General features: G+C 46.4%; 1 protein-coding gene across 4 annotated transcripts in view; it reads left to right on the top strand.

Annotated features, from left to right (window-relative positions):
- Positions 1 to 22,478, top strand: part of SPECC1L (sperm antigen with calponin homology and coiled-coil domains 1 like) — a 97,115-nt gene that overhangs the window by 65,176 nt on the left and 9,461 nt on the right. The window contains exons 14-15 of one of the 4 annotated variants that reach the window (XM_044444390.1): positions 78 to 167; positions 19,083 to 19,185. The exons of 1 other annotated variant lie outside the window; for it this stretch is intronic. In XM_044444390.1, the coding sequence (XP_044300325.1) occupies positions 78 to 167; positions 19,083 to 19,185 (193 nt within the window). Of the gene's footprint in view, positions 1 to 77; positions 168 to 1,755; positions 1,905 to 19,082; positions 19,186 to 22,478 lie in introns of those variants that run through there. 2 more of the 4 variants (XM_044444391.1, XM_044444393.1) reach the window with 2 other exon arrangements.

The raw sequence follows: 22,478 nt of genomic DNA, 5'->3' as shown, positions 1-22,478 counted from the left end.
GTTAATGCCCTTGTAGAGGGCAAATGCTCAAAGGCATTCCATCTTACAACGTAAGACTTCCTTGTATTTGGTTTAAGAGCTACCGACAGGATGGCAGGATGGCAAGGCGGTGGGCCTACGCAGCCTGGGATGATTCTGAAGAAGAATCAAAGAATGACAGTTAACAGGTAAACAGGTAAATTCTACTGCCGTGGCCCTTTCATGAGGATTACTCTTCATCCTGAACCCTAGTGAATGTGCCTGCTTCGGAGAGTGCTTTTGTGGGAGCTGGTTTGTCCTGGCCTGCTCATGGAGCATTCTTAATAGGTTATGGAGTGGGTGATATACACCTATGTCCAATGAAGGCATCTGTGCCTGTGGCACCCTGCCAGTGCCAGTGTGCAACCTTCTGTGGTTGAGCTTGATTTGTAGGTTGTGGTACTGGAACAGGTCTTCCAACTGAGTCTCTATAATTGTTTGATTCTGGCAGTGCTAGGCAATGTTCTTCATGTACATCACATATATGGACTCTGCACCTATGCAGTAGCTGTATTCAGGAAGATTTTCCTATATAGGCTCAGTATTTTTGGCAGGACCCCTGCTCCCTTCCCTCTAGCGTAAACAGGCAAGGCTCCCACCATTTTCCCCAGTTCACTTTCAACCTCTATTGTGAGTGCTTCAGGTTTCCTAGCTTTGCCTCTTCTCAGACACTTGGCTTCTAGAACCTTACTCCCCAAAAACAGACTTCTTGAACTCCTTTCCTCATACTGTACCTGATATTTTCTCTAAACCCTTCTTCCTATATCCCCCCAAAAAACTAAAACAAAAAACCCTTCTATCATCTGTCGTACCTCAACTATCTTTTTTTGACCTTTTTCCTCCCTGATGGCTCTCAAGGCAGCATTCCGAAAGTGCATTCGCTGCAATGTCAAAAAACCATCCTCTGATACACTCTTTGCATCCATTTTGCCTTGAAGAGCACCATGTCAGTTCCTGCCCATATTGCCAGGCTTTCACTTGGCAAGCCAGGAAGAGCCAAGTAGGCTATTTGAAAACAGAAATGTGGACCCTGTCTCTCATGCTGATGGAAACGGTTACTGGAGATGCCCAAGAACACCCTTCCACTTCCCACACAGAGGCCAGGCCTCATGCTCTGTCAGCAGCTGCCAGAGTCCACCAACTGAAAATTCAAAACATGCACCAGATGGTAAGAGGCTCAAAGAGAGGGAGAAAAGGCCTCATAAAATGGTGGAGAAGCCGAAAAAGGCTACATCAAAAGGCAGAGGAAAGCTGCGGAACTCTGACCACAACGGAGTGTGCCCATTCACCCTGCCCACCAGAAGCCCTGCCTACTGTTCCTACACCGGCCCTGCAACCAACTTATGCCTCCTGTACCTTATTTGTTCCTTCACTGGCTCCACCAGTGGATTCAGATGGGTGCCTTTAACCAACCACAGCACCATCCTTCCCCGAAGCAGAGATACAGGACACACCACCCCATTCTCCAACTGGATTGACTCTCCCGCCCAATTGGTGGGGATGGAAGAAAGCTACTGACTTTGCAAAGCTGCTTACACATCTTGCCAGCACCATCACCAGCCTCCTCCCATTGTCCAACAGAACACCCTAACCCTAACACTGACTTGAGATCAAAAAATGTACTGGGGACTACCACCACCTCCATTCCCAGAATACAACTATACAGAGTACCCCTAGGAACAGGGACCATCAGGACCATATCATTACCTGTGGCCACCAACTGCTTCCTGTTTGCAGGAATCGTGGACACCAATTGCACCAACCCACCCACCAGTCTCCACCAAACTGTCACCAACCCAACACCTTCCTTGCCATTCAGCTGCTCTTCATCCAAACCGGCTGACTACACCTCTGAGTTTGACATGCCACCAAGCTATGACAGCCAGTTTTGACTTTGCTGGAGAACATCATTTCTTCGTCGTGGCCTCTGTGCATCACACATATGGGTGCTGCGCCTGTGCAGTGCCTTTGGCCGGAAGATTACAAGCTAATGATGTATGTCGGGCTGCTACTTGGGCGAACCCTTGCACTTTCGTCAAACATTATCGTTTAGACATTCGGGCTCGACAAGATTGCCCCTTCGGCAGAGCCGTTCTTTCATCTGTTCTTCGTTGAGGACACCTCCCCTCCTCCATTATGGTAAGCTTGTTAATCTACCCATATGTGTGATGCACAGAGGCCACGACGAAGAAAAGCAGGTTGCTTACCTGTAACTGATGTTTTTCGAGTGGCCATCTGTGCAGTCACACAACCCACCCGCTAGCCCTGCTCGGTGTTGGTGAGTGGATATTTTTCGTCGGTACTGAACATTTCCTTTTTTCTTGGTACCAGTATCGTTTACAGTAGGAATATTTTTTCCACACGGGGGCATACGTTTGGTCGTCAAAAACTGAACAAAATGGCGGATGCTCTGCTCTTTATAGGCCATGGGGGAGGGGAAGCGGAGCTTTCCCGCCAAAAATTGTTAGCTTGTAATCTTTCGGCCAAAGGCACTGCGCAGGCGCAGCACCCATATGTGTGACTGCACAGATGGCCACTCCAAGAACATCAGTTACAGGTAAGCAACCTGCTTTTTGGTGCAAGGCTTGGGATCCCTCTGAAGAAAGTGGACAGTAATCTGATGGTATACTCAGATGGTATAAATTGGTAACCTGCAACAGCAGGAGTTGGACCCGATGGCCTTCCAATTCCACTATTCTATGATTTTATGACCTGGGAAGGTTCTCTTAACAGGTCCTCCAGTTGGAAACATCTCTGCAAACTCATCAGCAGACTGAACCAACACTAGATCCAGACTACACCTTTGTCCAGAGGGCTCTGTGCTGGTGGCTATATCCTTCCTACCAACACTCATACAGGCCATGAGGGAGCCTTGGCAAACCCCAGCCCAGTCACATCCAACATCCCATTGCTTGGAGAGGCTGGGTTCAGGCCAGAGATGCCAGAGTTGTAGGACACGGAATATTAAATTCAGGTTGCAACAACCCAGATTCAGGCTGGATATCAGGAAAAATTTCCTCATTGTCAGAGCAATACAACAGTAGATCCATCTGCCTAGAGAGGTGGTCTGCTCTCCCACACTGGAGACATTCAAGGTGAAACTGGACAGTCATCTGAGTTGGGTGGTGTAATGTGGTGTCCTGCAACAGCAGGGGGTTGGACCTGGTGGTCTTCATGGCCCCTTCCAACTCTACTAGTCTGTGATTCTATGATCTCATCAATACATGATTCTGTCAATGGTTCTTCCATGTTTTCTCATCCTCTCTCCCGGCAGTTCTTAAAGGGTTTATGCAACTCGAACCACCATCCAACCCATCATGCTGAGCTGGAGCCTATCTGTTGTATTGCAGGTTTTAAGAAAACCGCTGTTTGAACCTCTTGCTGTTGTAGATCTATGACTCCTTTCTTGGAAGGTCACCTTCCTAGTGGCAGTCACTTCAGCCTGGAGAGCAATCGTGCACTTTACCAATAGACCCTTTGTTCCTCCTCTGACTAGATCAGACATTTCTGCCAAAAGTCTCTTTGCAATTCCATCTAACTCATGACAGTTCTACCAGTTTTCTTTCCATCCCCATCTATTCCCACTGAGATGGCACTACCCACCCTTGACATTCAGTGTGCCCGAGCCTTCTACAGATCATGCAGTGAATCAGTACACCATTCCAAGAGACTCTTCATAGCCTATACTGAACAGTCCAAAGGTGACCTGATTGGCCCCCAACAACTCGCTTATCAGATCAAAGAGACTGTTAAACTAGCATACCAGCTCTCAGAACTACAGCTCCCAGAATAACCTCAGCAGGACCAAGGGCAACATCCATGCCACTGCACAGCACCCCTTCAAGACTTCTGCAAAGGGACAACCTGGTCAACATCATCAATGTTTGTTAACCATCACTGGCATGACATTCGTGCACGGCAGGACTTCTCCTTTGGCTGCACAGTATTTTCTGCTGTTCTCCAGTGGCAGCATCTCCCAACACCACACTTGGTGAACTCCCTAGTCGCCCACATGTATGATGTGCAGAGACCACGAAGAAGAGAGTGAGGCTGTTTACCTGCAACTGACATTCTCCAAGTGGCCATCTCTGCATTCATACAACTCATCCACCGGCCCCATGTTGGTGTCAGTGACTTACCTAGGACCCAGCATAGATCCTTTTCCTATCCTCACAATTCCATGCTGTTTCAAACAGACCAGGCCATTCTCTGGCCTAATGCCCAGTTCCAAGGCCACAATTGGGGAATAGCAGGAATCTTGCCCAGTTATACTGGGGGGAAAGGGGTACCAAAACATAGAAACAGAGCGAGCCAGAAGGGGTCTCCTGGGCCATCTAGTCTGACCCCCGGCTCCAGCTGGCTCCGCTCACGACATGCCCACCATGTGCTTGTCCAGCCTATCCTTTGAACACCCTCCCTGATGGGGTCTCATACTGAGCCTAGCTAGGGAAATCTTCCCAAATGCCAGCACTGTGCAGGCACAGATCCCATATGTGTGAATGCACAGTTGAGAACTCGAAGAGCATCAGTTGCAGGTAAGCAGCTTACTTTGTTGATCAATACCTGGCTTGCTTACTGCTCTACTGACCATCTGCTATTTGTCCACTCTCTTGTACTGGAATAGTGGAGGGCCTATTTGGACTTCAGGTATGGGCTTCAATGGTTGGCACAGCTGACTCCCTCTGTTTGACTTTCTTGGATGCTGGGCTGCTCCTGGAGACCTCAAGTGATCTCAGCTGGTTCCAGTGTGCATGGCTGTCTGTATGCTAGGGCATGGGATGTTGGTGGAACTGCCTGTACACTTGGCTCCATATCTCTGTACTTATTTGGGAAGTATACATGTAAAAGGGCAACAGAATCAGCTCCACTTGCCCAACCTGGTGAACTCCAGGTATTTCATTGTGTAACCTTTCCCATTCTCAACAGCAACCTAGTTTAAATTACTCATTTTGTTGTTGTTGTTGTTGTTAGTCGCAAAGTCGTGTCCAACCCATCTTGACCCCATGGACAACATTCCTCCAGGCCTCCCTGTCCTCCACCATCCCCCGGAGTCCACTTAAGCTCACACTGACTGCTTCAGTGACTCCATCCAGCCACCTCATCCTCTGCCGTCCCCTTCTTCTTTTGCCATCTATTGTTCCCAGCACTAGGCTCTTCTCCAGGGAGTCCTTCCTTCTCATTAGGTGGCCAAATTATTTGAGTTTCATCTTCAGTATTTGGCCTTCTAAAGAGCAGTCAGGGTTGATCTCCTCTAGGACTGACCGGTTTGATCTCCTTGCAGTCCAAGGGACTTGCAGGAGTCTCCTCCAGCACCACAATTCAAAGGCCTCAATTCTTCGGTGCTCAGCCTTCCTTATGGTCCAACTATCACAGCCATACATTGCAACTGGGAGAACCACAGCCTTGACTATACACACTTTTGTTGGCAGGGTGATGTCTCTGCTTTTAGTATGCTGTCTAGATTTGCCATATCTTTCATCGCAAGGAGCAAGTGTCTTTTAATTTCTTGGCTGCAGTCACTGTGCTGATCTTGGAGCCCAGGAAAATAAAATGTGTCACTACCTCCATTTCTTCCCCATCTATTTGCCAGGAAGTGAGAGGACCGGATGCCATGATCTTAGTTTTCTTCATGTTGAGTTTCAAGCCAACTTTTGCACTCTCCTCCTTCACCCGCATCAAGAGGCTCTTTAGTTCCTCTTCACTTTTTTCTATTAGAGTGGTAACATCTGCATATCTGAGATAGTTGATATTTCTCCCAGCAATCTTAATTCCAACTGATGATTCATCTAGCCCTGCCTTTTTCATGATGTGCTCTGCATATAAGTTAAATAGGCAGGGAGACAGTATACAGCCTTGCTGTACTCCTTTCCCAATTTTGAACCAATCAGTGGTTCCGTGTCCAGTTCTCACTGTTGCTTCTTGACCCACATACAGGTTTCTCAAGAGACCAATAAGATGATCTGGTACTCCCATCTCTTTAAGAACTTGCCACAATTTGTTGTGATCCACACAATCAAAGGCTTTAGCATAGTCAATGAAGCAGAAATAGATGTTTCTCTGGAACTCCCTAGCTTTCTTCATGATCCAGCATATGTTGGCAATTTGATCTCTAGTTCCTCTCCCTCTTCGAAATCCTGCCTGTACTTCAGGTAGTTCTCAGTCCACATACTGCTGGAGCCTAACTTGCAGGATTTTGAGCTTAACTTTACTAGCATGTGAAATGAGTGCAATGGTGTAGTAGTTTGAACATTCTTTGGCATTGCCCTTCTTTGAGACTGGAATGTAAACTGACCTTTTCCAATCCTGTGGCCACTGTTGAGTTTTCCAAATTTGCTGGCATATTGAGTGTAGCACTTATAAATTACTCATTTAAACTAGTTTAAATTCTCAATGGACACTTTTAGTTGTGGTCAAGGTGGAATGGGAAAATAGATATTGCTGTAAAAAAGAAAAAAAATCTGAATTAAAACAAAACTATGAAGAAAAGATGTGTTCAGAACAGGGGAGAGACAGAAAATCACATTTTAATTTCACTAAACTGTTTTGGTAACTGGGATAAATACAAGTTATGACCAAAGAAAAATCAGTATTAATTTGACTTAATCCTGTCATGTCTGTGGGACCCCGAGGGTATGGAATGGGCTTCCATGGGAGGTGGTTGAGGCCCCATCAGTGCGGGTGTTCAAAAATAGGCTGGACATGCACATGGTGGGCATGTCATGAGCGGAGCCGGCTGGAGCCAGGGATCAGACTAGACGGCCCAGGAGACCCCTTCTGGCTCGCTCTGTTTCTATGTTTCTATAATTTCCATTCACTGGTTCTGCTTCTCCCTCTGAAGCAACAGAATAAACCTTTTCCATTTTCTGTATAAAAACTCTTGAGATACTTTAAGGCAGCTATCATTGTCTCCACTGAAGGGAGAAAGGGAATTGTCCAAACTCCCTGCAGTTTAGGGAGCAATAACACAGTAGGTTCTCATTCCCCTGAGCCAGGAGACTCTCAGACTCTTCAGGGTGCACTTGGATGCAGAAATAAAGGTCCAAACTGGTACCCATGTTTCAAGCCCCCAAGTCCAAAACATTACACAGAAGCAGCTAGGCTGAATTGTTGGATTTAATAATGAGGTTTACCTGGAAGAAGGCATGTATGCACACACTCAGTACAGATGAAGTGATGAAGTTTATATAAGGGAAGGGGAAAGGGGGTAAACCAATATACAAGGTGAGACACAGAAATAACCGGATTGCGCTTAGGACTTTCCTGGAAAATCCTCTAGATGTACATCATAGAACTATATCTCCTCCTACACACCCTCTCAAACCACTGACCAGCTAGGTATATCCTGTGAATAGCACTGTCATTATTCGAACTGCACTCACTACATGTGTTGCTGCGATAATGTTGGAGGGGAAAATTAAACAGCGAATCAACATCAAGTTTCTCGCGAAATTGAACAAAACGGCCACAGAAACTTACGAAATGATTAAAAAAAATTCCTGTCCTCGACCATCCTCCTTATTCACCCAATTTAGCTCCCTGTGATTTTCACTTGTTCCTGAAAATCAAAAGTGACCCGAAGGGAACATGTTTTGTGTCAGCTGATGAAGTGAAGGCAAAAACGGCAAGCCTGTTGCAAAGCCTCACACAAGGAGACTTCCAGCACTGTTTCCATCAAGGGAAAACACGTACGGAACGGTGTAGAGATTGGGAAGAGGAGTATATAGAAGGCAACAATGTTCAGAGTGCTGTAATTCATCAATAATTTTTTTTATTACTAATCTGGTTATTTTTGTGTCACACCTTGTATAAGATCAAAGAGAAGCTTTGGAACCGGATCCAGGCCACAGTAACCAAGCAATACCTGAGCCTATCCTGTATGTAAACTAAGCATTGATTTCCCAATAGGATAGAGTCCAGTCCAAGACCCCAAATTTACAATTATAAATGCATCTTGGCAGAGGCAGATGGGAAGCCCTCAGCCTATCCTTCTCCATAAACAGACACGTGACAACTCCAGGAAGATCTTATGTAGCCAAAGTAGGCCAACTCTAGCAACATTTCCAAACTCTGTGAGTCCAATTAGAAGTCTGATCAGAAATATAGCTGAGATCATTCAGCCCAATCAGACAAGTTGGAGGTGGTGTTTCAGCTTGGTCAAAAGAGCAGTCTCACACTCATAGAAAGAAAATGAATGTTAAGATCCTCTCTCACCTTCTTTTCTCCAGACTGTTCTTACCCACCTCTGTCAACCATTCTTCATAGAACTTGGGTTCTTCTTTGTGATCTCCGTGCATCACACATATGGGTGCAGCGCCTGCATAGGGCCTGTTGTTGGATAGATAGAGATTCCTTATTTAGGCATTTTGGCAGGAGACCTTCCCCCTTCCATGATACTATATAAAGATGCTACTCCCACCGTTTTTTCCAGTTCATTTTCGACTGCTGCCTTAGGTGCCTTGGATTCATTCTTACCCCAGCTCTCCAAATGATCTAGAACCTCCTTTTATATCAGCTTTACCTCACAGACCGTATCTTTTTCTCAGTTTTCACAATTTCTAACCTCTGCTATCACATCTTACAATTTTTTTAAAAAAAATACAACCACCTATCCATTTTACCTCACAGCTTACTCTTACTGTTAGCTACTCTCAACTGTCACTCTAACCTCCCTTCCCCCACATCTTTATTGTACTCACCGATGACATTCACGGTTGCATTTGAAAAGTGCATGTGCTGTGGCATGAAGATGCCCTCAACTGACAGACATTCACTCTGTCTCTTCTGCCTTGGAGAAGACCACAGGATACTCTTGCTTGCATTGCCAAGCTATGACCAAGCAGGCAAGAAAGAGTCAAGCTGGGCATCTGCATTACAAAATGTGGACAGGTGATAGAGACAATCACACCAGGACCTTCTGCTTTGTGGGCAGCTCCAGGTATTTGCCCACCTTCAGCAGCTGCTGGGCTCCACCAGCTGAGCAAGTGATACCCGCACCAAAAGCCACTGAAAAATGGCCTCAGAAGAGGCCCAGACATGGTCCCAAAATGGTGACTGAAGGAGGATAAAAATGGTGGGGAAAAAGTCTACCAAAAAGCCTAAGAAGGCTCATCACTACTCCCCGCAGTGGACCAATCATGAGTCTGCTCTGGGGTGCTTACAGTGGAACCAGCACTTGCTGCCTCACCAGTCCCCCCAGCTCCACCAATGGCACCATGCTCTGGATTGATACTCCAACTGGAGCATGCCACTCAGTCCTTCTTGGAGGGTGAATAAGGGACACTTTCCCCATCTGATGCAGGACCACAATGCTGTCCCCAACCAGTGCGAGAACCACGTTCTGGACTGACCTTCAAACCAGTCTCATCAGTTATCTCCAAGGACTTGAAATGTCAATCTGGTGCAAGCCCCATGCCAATCCGGGAGAGAGAGCCACTGCATGCTACCAACGGTTCCATATGAAGAGTATTTCTGGGAACTGAGGGCAATAGACATGCAGTACCAATACTGGAACCCTCCTTTGTTCCTGCAAGGAGCTCTGTGGCCCACTTCCACTTCCTTTCCAGTGCCACCACACTCCAAACTGGTGGTCTCATTTGCCCAACAGTTCCACCACCACAAGCATCCTCCAACCAGGTCCCAGCCCGGCAGCATCGGGATGCTCCTCCTTGTATCCAGCAGTCCTCCAAAAAGCAGCTGGATACTGAGAGACAGTGTTGCTGACAACCATCCTGAACCAGCCCTTCACCATCAGGAACATTATGGTTCAAAGGCCACTTAGCGAAATACATTCTCCAATGGGAAGATATAACATCAGACAAATGGGTACTCTGTGTTGAATTCAAATCCCTTCCACCACTGGGAGCAGTGTAGACTACCTCCCCATGTACACTTTGAGCAAAGGGAGCAATTTGATCTGTCCCACCCTCTGATTGAAGGAGATTCTACTCCTAGTATTTTACCATCCCTAAAAAAGACAGTGACCTCCATCCCATCTTAGACCTTAGAGACATGAATGTCTACATTCAACATAAGAAGTTCCACATGATTTCTCTGCAAGCTACCCTTAATAAGAAAAGGGGACTGGTTCACCTTGATAGACTTAAAATATGCATATTTTCATATCCCAATCCACCTGGACTGTGGACACTTTCTTCATTTCTGTGTTGGGATGGAAAGTTAGGAATTCTGTGTGCTCCCTGTTGGATTGGCCACTACCTCAAGAGGGGTTAAGTTATACCCCTGCCTGGACATTCAGCGCCTCATCTGAATAGGACTGAAGGGACTTGATGCCTAGCTAGGGATTCTGTCTCTCTCTATCCAAAAAGAGCCCCTGTCTGTGCAGGTGCAGAGCCCATATGGGTGAATGCACAGATGACTACACAAGCAACATTGGTTACAGGTAAGCAGCTTTTCCAAGTGTCTCACCATCTTTATTGCCTTTCTCTGGTCATGCTGCAGTTTGTCAATGTCCCTCTTAAAATTTGGTGCCTTGATCTAAACACACTGTCCAACACAAAGTAGAGTGAAGTGTACTCTGTTTCCTCTGATCATCACAGGACTGCATTTGCTTTTCAAACAGCTGCATCCCACTTGAGGTTCCTATTCAGCTTGCAGTCCACTAAGACACCAAGATCTCTTTTGCATCTTCTGCTGCCAAGCCTGGTCTCCCACTGCATATACTTGGGTGTTTGATTTCTTTTGTATCTAGATACAGGGCTTCGGTTTTGGGACAGCCTTCCAGCCTGTCAGTTGTGGTCCTGACGTCTTTTGCCCCTCCCACCTTTGTGTCATCTGTTGACTTGATAAGCATTCCGCCAGCACCTGTGTCCACACTGCTTATAGAATTAAATCCTGTGGCATTCTGCAAGAATGCCACATGTTGATGCAGAGCCACTTAAGCGTATTCACTGGATACAGATACTCAGCCATATGTGAAACCTGAAGAGTCACATTATCCAGGTCACATTTTACCATCCTGTTGATGAGGACACTGTGGGAAACTCTAGTAGATTTTTGCCAAAATCAGTTCATACTACTACCATGACAGTGACATCAAGCTAAGTGACCTGCAGTTTCCATCTCTTTCTCCTTCTAGAAGATGGGGACAGTATTTGCTCACTTTCAGCCTTCTGGCACCTGAGCCATTTCCCAAAAATTCTCAGCAGTGACAGGCATCATCTTTGAATAATATCCTGAAGCACTTTTGCCACTCCATGGTGGTATTCTTTTGGCCACACAGACCTGAAAGTTAGCATCTGAGTTTTCTGTAATTGTTCCCTTCCCTGTCCTCATCTGCAAGTCCCATCTTGTTTTTGTTTGGGTTTTTTTTGTCCCATATTGAACAAAAGTTGTGGAAGAAAACTTGAGTCAAAATATGATTTGCATAGTCCCACTTTGCTCTGTTACTTGTAAATATTCCACCATTTTCTCTGTGCATGCTGCCCCCTGTGTTTTCTTTTGACATTCCTTCTGGGTTTTTGGGAACATAAACAGTGTTACTAGCTTTACCTGTTGGACAGTATAGAAGTGTAATAAATAACTTGTAGCTGTCTGCAGTTCCACGGTTACTTTTATGCATTTGATGTTTTATCGTAGTATCGTCAGCATGACACTGTGATCTGGTGTGGCTGCCCATAACTCCAGTATGACTTGAAGGCATCCTGTCAGGACTGGCAGGAACATGGAGCTGAAGGTTTCTTCCATGCTTCTGCAGCCTTGCAAATGACTTAGATGGCCAGTTTCAGCCATGCAAATCTTTTGCCATGGTTTGCAAGGAGTGCACACTGAGGCATCACTGCAGGCAGGCACATTGTATTCCAGTAGCACTTGTCCCCGTCTCTCAGAACGCCCACCCAGTGCCAGCTTTGAGGTCAGGCTTCCATCCTCAGAGCCTCAGCCTCTTTCTGCATTGGCTGTGAGGGTTAAGAGAGGGCATTCAAGACTCAGGGTTCCCGTTTCAACCTTGGACCATGTTTCCAAGGTTGGCGCTGGGGCGCCAAACTTTCCTGTGGCTACTTAGACTCTGTAGTAGCCTGTAGGATTGCACCCTAAGTTACTGGTAGCTTTTATTTAAGGAACCATTAAATCTTCTTTAAAAGTTATTTAGGAATCAGTATAAATATAAATAAAAAGATTGTGTGGCTTTAAACATTAAGAATATTCCAAGGAATAGAGGTAAAATATGCAAATCTAAACAGAATAATAAAGTTCTGTACTGCCTACATGAAACTGTTAATCAGTTCTTGGGCTTGGAATGCAGTTGACCTAACAGACTCATTTATAAGATTAATATTTGTTGTAAACCACTTCTCATTGTACCTGCACAGTTCATATTATTTGTTTCCTAAAAAGACTGTTTTCAAAACAAAGAACTTGACATAAACGGTGTTCCTTACTGGAATTTAGAAACAAGCTGTACTGTTCTCTTACAGCATTATGAATGTTTAGTGTTTCCCTTTCAGAAAGATTTGAAGTTCTTTTATGTACTTAGCACACAGTATATATGATAGTAAAAATAGAGTAATACCATTTCGAGTCTTCATGTACTCATGCTTATGTCATCAAAACTGCATCACTCATGTATAAGAAAGAAAATGCTATCAGGCCTGATGTAACCCCAGAGTTAGCAGAAGCTCTGAAAAGCCCTAAAAAAACCTTGCAGGGTGAAACAAAAACAAAACCAGTGGCACACATAGAACAAGTCATTAAAAGCCTGATAGGAGTGGATTGGCCAGAATAGGAGGAGTCAGGCACAAATGTACAAAAAGGGGTAGAAGTATTTTTAAATATTGACCAGAATGAACAAGAAAGACAGAGGGCTGCCCATAGAAAAATTAAATACTGCAGAGTAGCTGGAATTGGGCGCAAGCATGGCCACACATCTTCAAAAACCCAGAATTAGGGAGCCGGCAGAAATGAAGAGTGAGCATGCCAAATGACCACTGGCATGGGATGGCGGGAAGTGGAGGGAAGATGGAAGGGAAAGGCTGGAATCCTGAAGAGCAGTACTGCCCACCAGCATTTTCTAAACTGTATTTTTGTGCCTTCTGCTCTGTAATCTGGACACACAAATCTAATTTAATATGGTTATGAAATGCTTGAAACACAGCAAACAACAAATTTTCCAAAGTGTATACTTACGTGGGAGTATGAAAAAGTGTTAACATTCTTATATGGAAAGAAATACAGAATTAGAAAATCAGATATATCCCTTAAAAATTACTGCAGTGTAAAAATTATCCTAAGACTAAATGTCTAGGCAACATTGACCTGTTTCCCATAACAAAATAATCCATCATGGGTTGGCTGTCTTGTCATCAGAACCCAGCCCAACTTAGAGACAAGACACCTTGAGAACCCATGGGCAGTTTATAGGGTTTGTTTTACTCATGGTACATTGCTGTGTCATCTGAACCTGGGTGACCAGGCCCACTGTGGATAAAGTCAAGTGGTGAGTACAGTGGATTTTACCCACATTCAAGTACACCAAGCAAAACTCTTGCTGCTCTTGGTGATCTTTCCCATACCTCTTCTAGGGGAAGCCCCCTCAAAGCTCCTTTTTATTATTTATAAGTAATAATATATAAAGTGTTCAAATGATATACTGGAGAGGCTATCTCATTGCCTAGCCATCTTTTTAAAAAAAAAAAGAAAATGAACCCTACGTGTGTGCATTTCTGATTTGTAAGTTTGAAGCCTTAGGCAGAAATGCAAAATGTGCCATCATCCTGAGCACTATTGAGGCTAAAAAGAAATAGGGGGATTTTGCCACAAAAAGGGTAAAATACCACCACCTCTTCCCATGAGAAAAATAAATACTCATACCTTTGCTCTCCCTTGACAGCAAGGCAAGGGAAAGCAAAGGTAGGAAACAGCGCTATTTGGGCCTTGCCATGCTCTTTATAACACCAAAAAATGATGTCCTTATCATCATGGGGGATTGCAGTGCTAAAGTAGGAAGCCAAAAGATAACCGGAATAACAGGCAAGCTTGTCCTTGGAGTACAAAATAAAGCAGGGCACAGGCTGGTAGAATTTTGTCAAGAGAATACGATGGTCATAGCAAACACTCTTTTCCAACAACCCAAGAGACATGACTTTACACATGGACATCACCAGACGGTCAACACAGAAATCAGATTGACTATGTGCTCTACAGCCAAAGATGGAGAAGCTCTATACAGTCAGTAAAAACAAGACCAGGAGCTGACTGTGGCTCAGATCATGAGCTTCTGGTTGCAAAATTTAAGCTTAAATTGAAAGTAGGAAAAAGTACTAGGCCACTCAGGTATGACCTAAATCATATCCCTGATGAACATACAGTAGAGGTGACAAATAGATTTAAGGAATTAGATCTGATAGACAGAGTGGCTGAGAACTATGGACGGAGGTTCGCAACATCGTACGAGAGGTAGCAACTAAAACCATCCCAAAGAAAAAGAAATGCAAGAAAGCAAAATGTCTGTCTGAGGAAGCTTTACAAATAGCTGAGGAAAGAAGGGAAGCAAAAGGCAAGGAAGAAGGAGAAAGACACACCCAATTGAATGCAGAATTCCAGAGAATAGCTAGAAGAGATAAGAATGCCTTCTTCAATGAACAGTGCAAAGAAATAGAAGAAAACAATAGAATAGGGAGGACCAGAGATCTATTCAGGAAAATTGGAGATATGAACAGTTCCTGCAAAGATGGGCATGATAAAGGACCAAAATGGCAGGGACCTAACAGAGGCAGAAGAGATTAAGAAGAGGTGGCAAGATTACACAGAAGAACTATACAAGAAAGAGCTTAACGTCCCTGATAACCACAATGGGGTGGTCACTGACCTTGAGCCGGACATCCTGGAATGTGAAGTCAAATGGGCCTTAGGAAGTCTGAGCAACAACAAAGCTAGTGGAGGTGACAGTATTCTAGCTGAGCTATTCAAAATCTTAAAAGATGATGCAGTTAAAGTGCTATACTCAATATGGCAGCAAATTTGGAAAACTCAACAGTAGCCACAGGATTGGAAAAGGTCAGTTTACATTCTGATCCCAAAGAAGGGCAATGCCAAAGAATGCTCACACTACCACACCATTGCACTCATTTCACATGCTAGCAAAGTTATGCTCAAAATCCTACAAGCTAGGCTCCAGCAGTATGTGGACTGAGAACTACCAGAAGTACAGGCAGGATTTCGAAGAGGCAGGGGCACTAGAGATCAAATTGCCAACATACGCTGGATCATGGAGAAAGTTAGGGAGTTCCAGAAAAACATCTACTTCTGCTTCATTGACTATGCTAAAGCCTTTGATTGTGTGGATCTCAACAAATTGTGGCAAGTTCTTAAAGAAATGTTAGTACCAGACCATCTTATTTGTCTCTTGAGAAACCTATATGCGGGTCAAGAAGCAACAGTGAGAAGTGGACACAGAACCACTGATTGGTTCAAAATTGAGAAAGGAGTTTGGCAAGGCTGTATACTGTCGCCCTGCCTATTTAACTTATATGCAGAGCACATCATGAGAAAGGTGGGCCTAGATGAATCACCAGTTGGAATTAAGATTGCTGAGAGAAATATCAACAACCTCAGATATGCAGATGATACCACTCTCATGGCAGAAAGTGAAGAGGAACTAAAGAGCCTCTTGATGCAGGTGAAGGAGGAGAGCGCAGAAGTTGGCTTGAAACTCACCATTAAGAAAACTAAGATCATGGCATCCGGTCCTCTCACTTCCTGGCAAATAGATGGGGAAGAAATGGAGGTAGTGACACATTTTATTTTCCTGGGCTCCGAGATCACCACAGATGGGGACTGCAGCCAAGAAATTGAAAGACGCTTGCTCCTGGGGAGGAAAACTATGGCAAATCTAGACAGCGTACTAAAAAGCAGAGACATCACCCTGCCAACTAAAGTGGATATAGTCAAGGCTATGGTTTCCCGGTTACAATGTGTGGCTGTGAAAGTTGGACCATAAGGAAGGCTGAGCGCCAAAGAATTGAGGCCTTTGGATTGTGGTGCTGGAAAAGACTCCTGCACGTCCCTTGGACTTCAAGGTGATCAAACCGGTCAGTCCTAGAGGAGATCAACCCTGACTGCTCTTTAGAAGGCCAGATACTGAAGATGAAACTCAAATACTTTGGCCACCTAATGAGAAGGAAGGACTCCCTGGAGAAGAGCCTAGTGCTGGGAACAATAGATGGCAAAAGAAGAAGGGGACGGCAGAGGATGAGGTGGCTGGATGGAGTCACTGAAGCAGTCGGCGTGAGCTTAAGTGGACTCCGGGGGATGGCGGAGGACAGGAAGGCCTGGAGGAATGTTGTCCATGGGGTCGTGATGGGTTGGACACGACTTTGCGACTAACAACAACAGTCCTTCAGTATGCTGAGATTCCTCCTTCGTGGACCCTGATGGCCTTCATGGCCCCCTCCAGCGCTGCTATCCTATGATTCTATGATTCTAAAAAAAATAATGGTGAAAATACTTAACAAGATTGTGTAAATCTGGGGCACAATTTTTTTAAAAAAAATATGTGACTAGTCAGTGGCAGTCCCTCCACTGTGCTCCTTGAGCAGTTTGGAGTGGCTGTCATTGGCTGTCAAATTGAAGACTGTGAGAGACTTTCAGGAAAAAAAACGAAGGAGACAAAAATCAAAATGTGGAGAAAGCAAAGCGAAACATAGTTCATGGACATGCAGGGACAGGAGATCAAGCTGATTCTGCATGGTGTTCACTTGGGCAGCAGGAGGCCAGAGGGCCAAAGGAGAGAGCAACGCATGGTGACTCTGGTGGTCGTTCGGTCGCACCCGGGGTCATTCTAAGAAGAACCAATCCATATTGAGTTAGTGCTACTCACTTGTGCCCGAGTGTTTCTATAACCTTTTAACTGTCTGGAAGATAGCTTATTACAACTCTCTAGGGTTCCATTTTACAGACAGCATAATTCTTACAAAAAGCATAGAAGTTAAATGTGTCCGATGGCTCTGCTAGAAACTGCAGGTGGGGCCTTGCATGATTGAATGCTCCATGATAGTTTTAAATAGCCTGTGGTCTGCATCTTCCTTCGGTCCCATCCAGCATAGCCAGTGGTGTGGGACCATGGCAGCTGTAGGCAGAAGAGCTGGGGGTTGCCCAGACCATGTGTAGATGGTTGGCACATCAGAGACAGCTAGGACCCTTTTTCTTGAGTGCAAGCTGCCCACATGCAGAGCCCTTTCCTTCCTGTATGGAGGCACATTCAGCCATATTGGTATGGTATGATTGAGAAACAGGCTGACCTCATCCTTGGTTGTTTGTGAGAACCAAGCCATAGTAAAAATATATCCACGTTCAATGCGGATAAGTGTAAGGTCTTGCACTTGGGGCATAGGAATGGGTGTCATAAGTACAGGTTAGGGGCTAAGTGGCTGAAGAGCAGCACTTGTAAAAATGGACTGCAGGCTAAACTTGAGTCAGCAGTGTGACACAGGGGTCAAGAGGGCGAATGCTACCCTTGGTTGCATAGCCAGAAGTGTGGCTTCTAGATCAAGAAAGGTATTACTGTCACTCCATGCGACTCTGGTGTGCCCTCAACTGGAGTATTGTGTTCAGTTCTGGGCCCCAAATTACAAGAAGGATATAGCAAGGTTGGAATCAGTGGCAGCAAAGGGCCACAAGGATGGTGGCTGATTTGCAGGGAAAGCCATATGAGGCGAGACTGAGGGACCTTGGTCTTTTCAGCCTTGAGAAGAGGAGACTCAAAGGGGGCCTGTTAGCAACATATAAGTATGTGAGAGGGTGTCATGTGGAGGTGGGACATGGACGTTTTTCCCCTGTGGAGGAGGGCAGGACATGTTCCAATGGAGCAAAGCTCAGGGAACCAAGGTTCCATTTGGATGCCAGGAAGTACTTCCTGACAGTTAGGACCCCAAGGGTATGGAATGGGCTTCCATGGGAGGTAGTTGAAGCCCAACGTTGAGGGTGTTTAAGAATAGGCTAGACATGCAAATGGTATGCATATCATGAGCAGAACCGGCTGGAGCTGGGGGTCAGTCTAGATGGCCTGGGAGGCTTCTTCTGACTCACTCTGTGTCTATGTTTCTATCTTTCCTGCAAGTAGCATTTAAATGAGTGGAAGTTTTTGGAACAGGGTTATGGTTGTCTGTCCAGTGAATCAACTAAGCAGATCTCTTGCAGTTCTGTAGGTATGTGATCTTCCAATTAGTTATGATGAGTTCTAGAACAGAAAGCACTTCAACTGCTGGAAATACAACCCTGAAGAAAATCAGTCCAATGGAAAGTTCTTGCCATTTGCTGCGCTCATTTCAGATCTAAAAATGGAGTTAGAGGTTATGGGAGATAATAACAGCTCTGTTGCATTTTCCCTCACGAACATTCCCACCTCCACTGCTTTCCACTCCGCTGTCAGAAGTTGAGGTGAGGTGTCAGTGTGAGATTGTGCCATCTTTTCCATGTGGCGGAAAAGGAAATGGGGCTGCTGCTTCCTCTGGTCGCCACTGTGGAAGACTGTCTTCAGTTAACATTCCAACTTACTTTTCTTTCAAGGTGACATTCGTCACCAGCCACGCATTGCAGGGAGATACCATCAGTTTATTTTCTAAACTCAAACTAAAGTACAGTATAGCTTAATGGCCGGTTAGTCTGTGCTTAAACTGCTTCTAACTGTGAGACTGAGGCATGAGAAAAATTAGTGACTGCACATTCATCCCTGTGAAGGCTCTTTTAAGTCAGCCTTAAAGTACTCCCTCCCAATGGAGAAAGGGACACACCACATACTTCTTGTGGCTGTCCACCTGGGCTATGTAATTTCTCTGTCAGAGGCAGTGCTGCCAGTGCTCTCTTTACTTCTGTGGGGGAAGGTGAAGGTGCATCGCTTGAATGCTGCTGACACTTGCCTGGGAGTCCCTTGTCCATGCAGGCAGGTGGGGAATCTGAGGAGAACGCCAGGATGCTGATGGTGGTGCCCAGCATGATGCAAGATGCATGTGCGGGAGGGGGCTGGTGTCAAGGCCCGCTGAAAAGAGGTCTCAGAACATTCTGATGGGATGAACAATGTGGGATGAGCTGGGAAACTTGTTCTCTATTTCTAGAGAGGAAAGAAAAGACCCCCTGTCTGCTCTGGCAAGAGAGTATGGCGGTTCCAAGCGAAATGCATTGCTGAAGTGGTGTCAGAAGAAAACAGAAGGCTATCAGGTAATGGCAACTCACGCTCGACACAGTCAGACATCATCTGAGCACCAGGAGCACAGGCTGGGCTGCTCCACAGCTCACTGCCTTCGTCGTGAGCAAGCCAGTATGTGCTGCATTGGCAGGGACGCGTACTGCAAGTCCTAGTTACTGCTAATTGTCCCTCCTGTCCCCGTGCACAATAAACAAACCTTTCCTGCAGAGTAATTGATCCTCTCACTGAAGCCAATTACAGGAGCAGCTTCCCTCTTGACATTTTGATAATTCCAAATTCGTAGTAGTATTCATAGTATGGGAAAGCCTATGCTATAACGGTGCCACTCTGTATGGTAGCTGCTTCGTGCCTGAAAGGAAGAGATATAATTTATGATAAGCTTCTTTCTGCACTGATGCTAAGTTTCCTCTTGACCTGAAACAGCCATACATTGTTTTGCTCATTACTGATTATTTAAGAGCCAAGATGCTACAGAACAACAACGCCGTGAACTGTAGCTAATGTATTAAGAGCTCTTGCAAGTTTAATTTATTGATTTATTTATTAAAACATTTCTATGCCGCCCCATTCGCCAAAGCCTCGGGGCGGCTCACAACATAAAATAAAATACAAAAATAACAATATAAAATAAATAACAATATAAAAGAAGTCGCCCTGGCCAGATAAATAAGCAAATACTGTTAACAATTAAAATGACGCTTAAATAAAAAGGTCTTCGCCTGGCGCCGAAAAACAAATAACGACGGCGCCAGGCGGACCTCTCTGGGGAGCACATTCCATAGATTGGGCACCACCACAGAGAAAGCCCTCCTCCGAGTACCTGCCCTCCTAATTTCTTTCACGGAGGGTTCCCGGAGAAGGGCCTCTCCCGCAGATCTCAGGGGTCGGCCGGGCATATATGGATGTAAGCGCTCCTTCAGGTAACCAGGTCCCAAGCCGTTTAGGGCTTTATAGGTCATCACCAACACCTTGAATTGGGCCCGGACTTCAGTGGGAAGCCAGTGAAGCTGACGGAGGACTGGAGTCATGTGAACATAACGCCCCGTCCCCGTCAGCAGCCTGGCAGCTCTATTTTGAACCAATTGAAGTATCCGGACCGTCTTCAAGGGTAGCCCCACATAAAGCGCGTTACAGAAGTCCAGACGGGGAGTCACCAGCGCGTGTGTCACTGTCGCTAGGCAGTCGTACTCCAGGTAGGGGCGCAGCTGATGAATCAGCCGAAGCTGAAGGAAAGCGCTCCTCGCCACCGCTGTCACCTGAGCTTCCAATGAAAGCTCCGGGTCGAGGAGCACTCCCAAGCTGCGGACCTTGTCCCTAAGAGGGAGTGCAACCCCATTCAGGACTAGGTTAAATCCACCCTCTCCAAAGCCCAATCCACCAACCAACAGGACCTCTGTCTTGTCTGGATTGAGCTTCAGTTTATTGGCCCTCATCCAGCCCATTACCTTGGCCAGGCACCGGTTCAGCACAGCCACTGCCTCACCTGGATTGGTGGAAAACGAGAGGTAGAGCTGGGTATCATCAGCGTACTGATGATTCTGCAGCCCACACCTCCTGATGACCTCTCCCAGCGGTTTCATGTAGACGTTAAACAGCAAAGGGGACAAAATGGACCCCTGCGGTACTCCATGGCATAGCTGCCATGGTGCAGAGACATAGTCCCCCAGCACCACCTTCTGGAATCGGCCATTGAGATAGGAGCGGAACCACTGCAAAGCAGTGCCTCCGACCCCCAATCCTGCTAGCCTATCCAGAAGGATACCATGGTCGATGGTATCGAAAGCCGCTGAGAGGTCCAGGAGGACCAACAGGGACGCACTCCCCCTGCCCTTCTCCCTGCACAGGTCATCGTACAGGGCGACCAAGGCAGATTCAGTACCGTACCCGGGTCTGAAGCTAGACTGAAATGGGTCTAGATAATCAGTTTCATCCAAGAGTGCTTGGAGTTGTCCCACCACCACCCGCTCTAACACCTTGCCCAGAAACGGGATGTTGGCCACAGGTCTATAGTTAGTGGCCATCTCTGGATCCAGTGACGCTTTCTTCAGGACCGGTCGGACTACCGCCTCCTTTAAAGGGGCAGGCACCCGACCCTCCCTCAGAGAAGCGTTAACCACTTCCAAGATCCAGATCCCAATCCCGTGCTTGGAATTATTTATTAACCAAGACGGGCAAGGGTCCAATAGGCAAGTGGTGGGACGTACTTGTCCAAGCACCTTGTCCACATCATCGGGCCACAATAACTGAAATTCATCCAATAATTCTGGACCAGACGGCAGCATTGGCGTCTCCCCAGAAACCTCTGATTCACTAGTGGTGTCTAGCTCTTGACGAATCTGAGCGATTTTCTCCCTGAAATGCATGGCAAAGTCATCACAGCGGGCCTTTGAGGGTGGAACCCGATCTTCCTTAGGACCTGGACGAACCAGGCCTTGCACCACTCGAAAAAGCTCCGCCGGACGGCATTGTGAGGAGGCAATGGAAGTGGGAAAAAACCTCTTTTTTGCCGCCCTCACCGCCACAGCATAGGCCCGATAGTGGGCTCTCAAGTGTGTTCGGTCAGATTCATCCCGTGATCTCTTCCACCTACGCTCTAGCTGTCTCCCAACCTGCTTCATCGCCCGCAATTCAGGTGTATACCAAGGGGAAGAGCGGGCTCTGCCCGGTGGGAGAGGACGCTTAGGAGCGATCGTGTCCACAGCCTGGTCATCTCCCCGTTCCACAATTCGACCAGAGCCTCGACAGGAGCACCAGTCTTGTAAGCCGGAAACTCCCCCAGGGAGTCCGCACCCTTGCAGAGGGAGAGGTCGCTCTCAAGCACAAACTTCACCAGGAGGTGATCTGACCATGACAGGGGAGTCAAGCATAAATTCCTCACCCTCAGACCACCCTCTTCCTGCCCCGTCGAGAAAACCAGGTCCAGAGTGTGTCCACGTTCATGGGTCGGGCCGGAGACATGTTGAGACAGCCCCATGGCCCTCATGGAGGCCATGAAGTCCTGAGCCGCCCCGGTCAGACCAGACTCGGCATGGAGATTGAAGTCCCCCAGGACCAACATCCTGGGGGTCCTCAACACCAGGTCCGAGACGGTCTCCGTCAGCTCAGGCAGGGAGACTGCTGGGCAGAAGGGTGCACGGTACACCAATAGAATCCCCAATCTGTCTCGGTCGCCCAACACCAAGTAGAGACACTCCAGCCCTGGTCTCGAAGGGACCGGAAGTCCTGTGAGAGAGATGGAGGCTCGGTAGACCAAAGCAACCCCCCCTCCCCTCCCCTCTGGGCATGAACAGTGCTGAACCAGATA

Source organism: Varanus komodoensis, unplaced genomic scaffold (genome assembly GCF_004798865.1).
Source record: "Varanus komodoensis strain SLA01 unplaced genomic scaffold, ASM479886v1 scaffold44_3, whole genome shotgun sequence".
Taxonomy (NCBI): Eukaryota; Metazoa; Chordata; class Lepidosauria; order Squamata; family Varanidae; genus Varanus; species Varanus komodoensis.
This window is presented reverse-complemented; position numbering and strand designations above follow the sequence as displayed.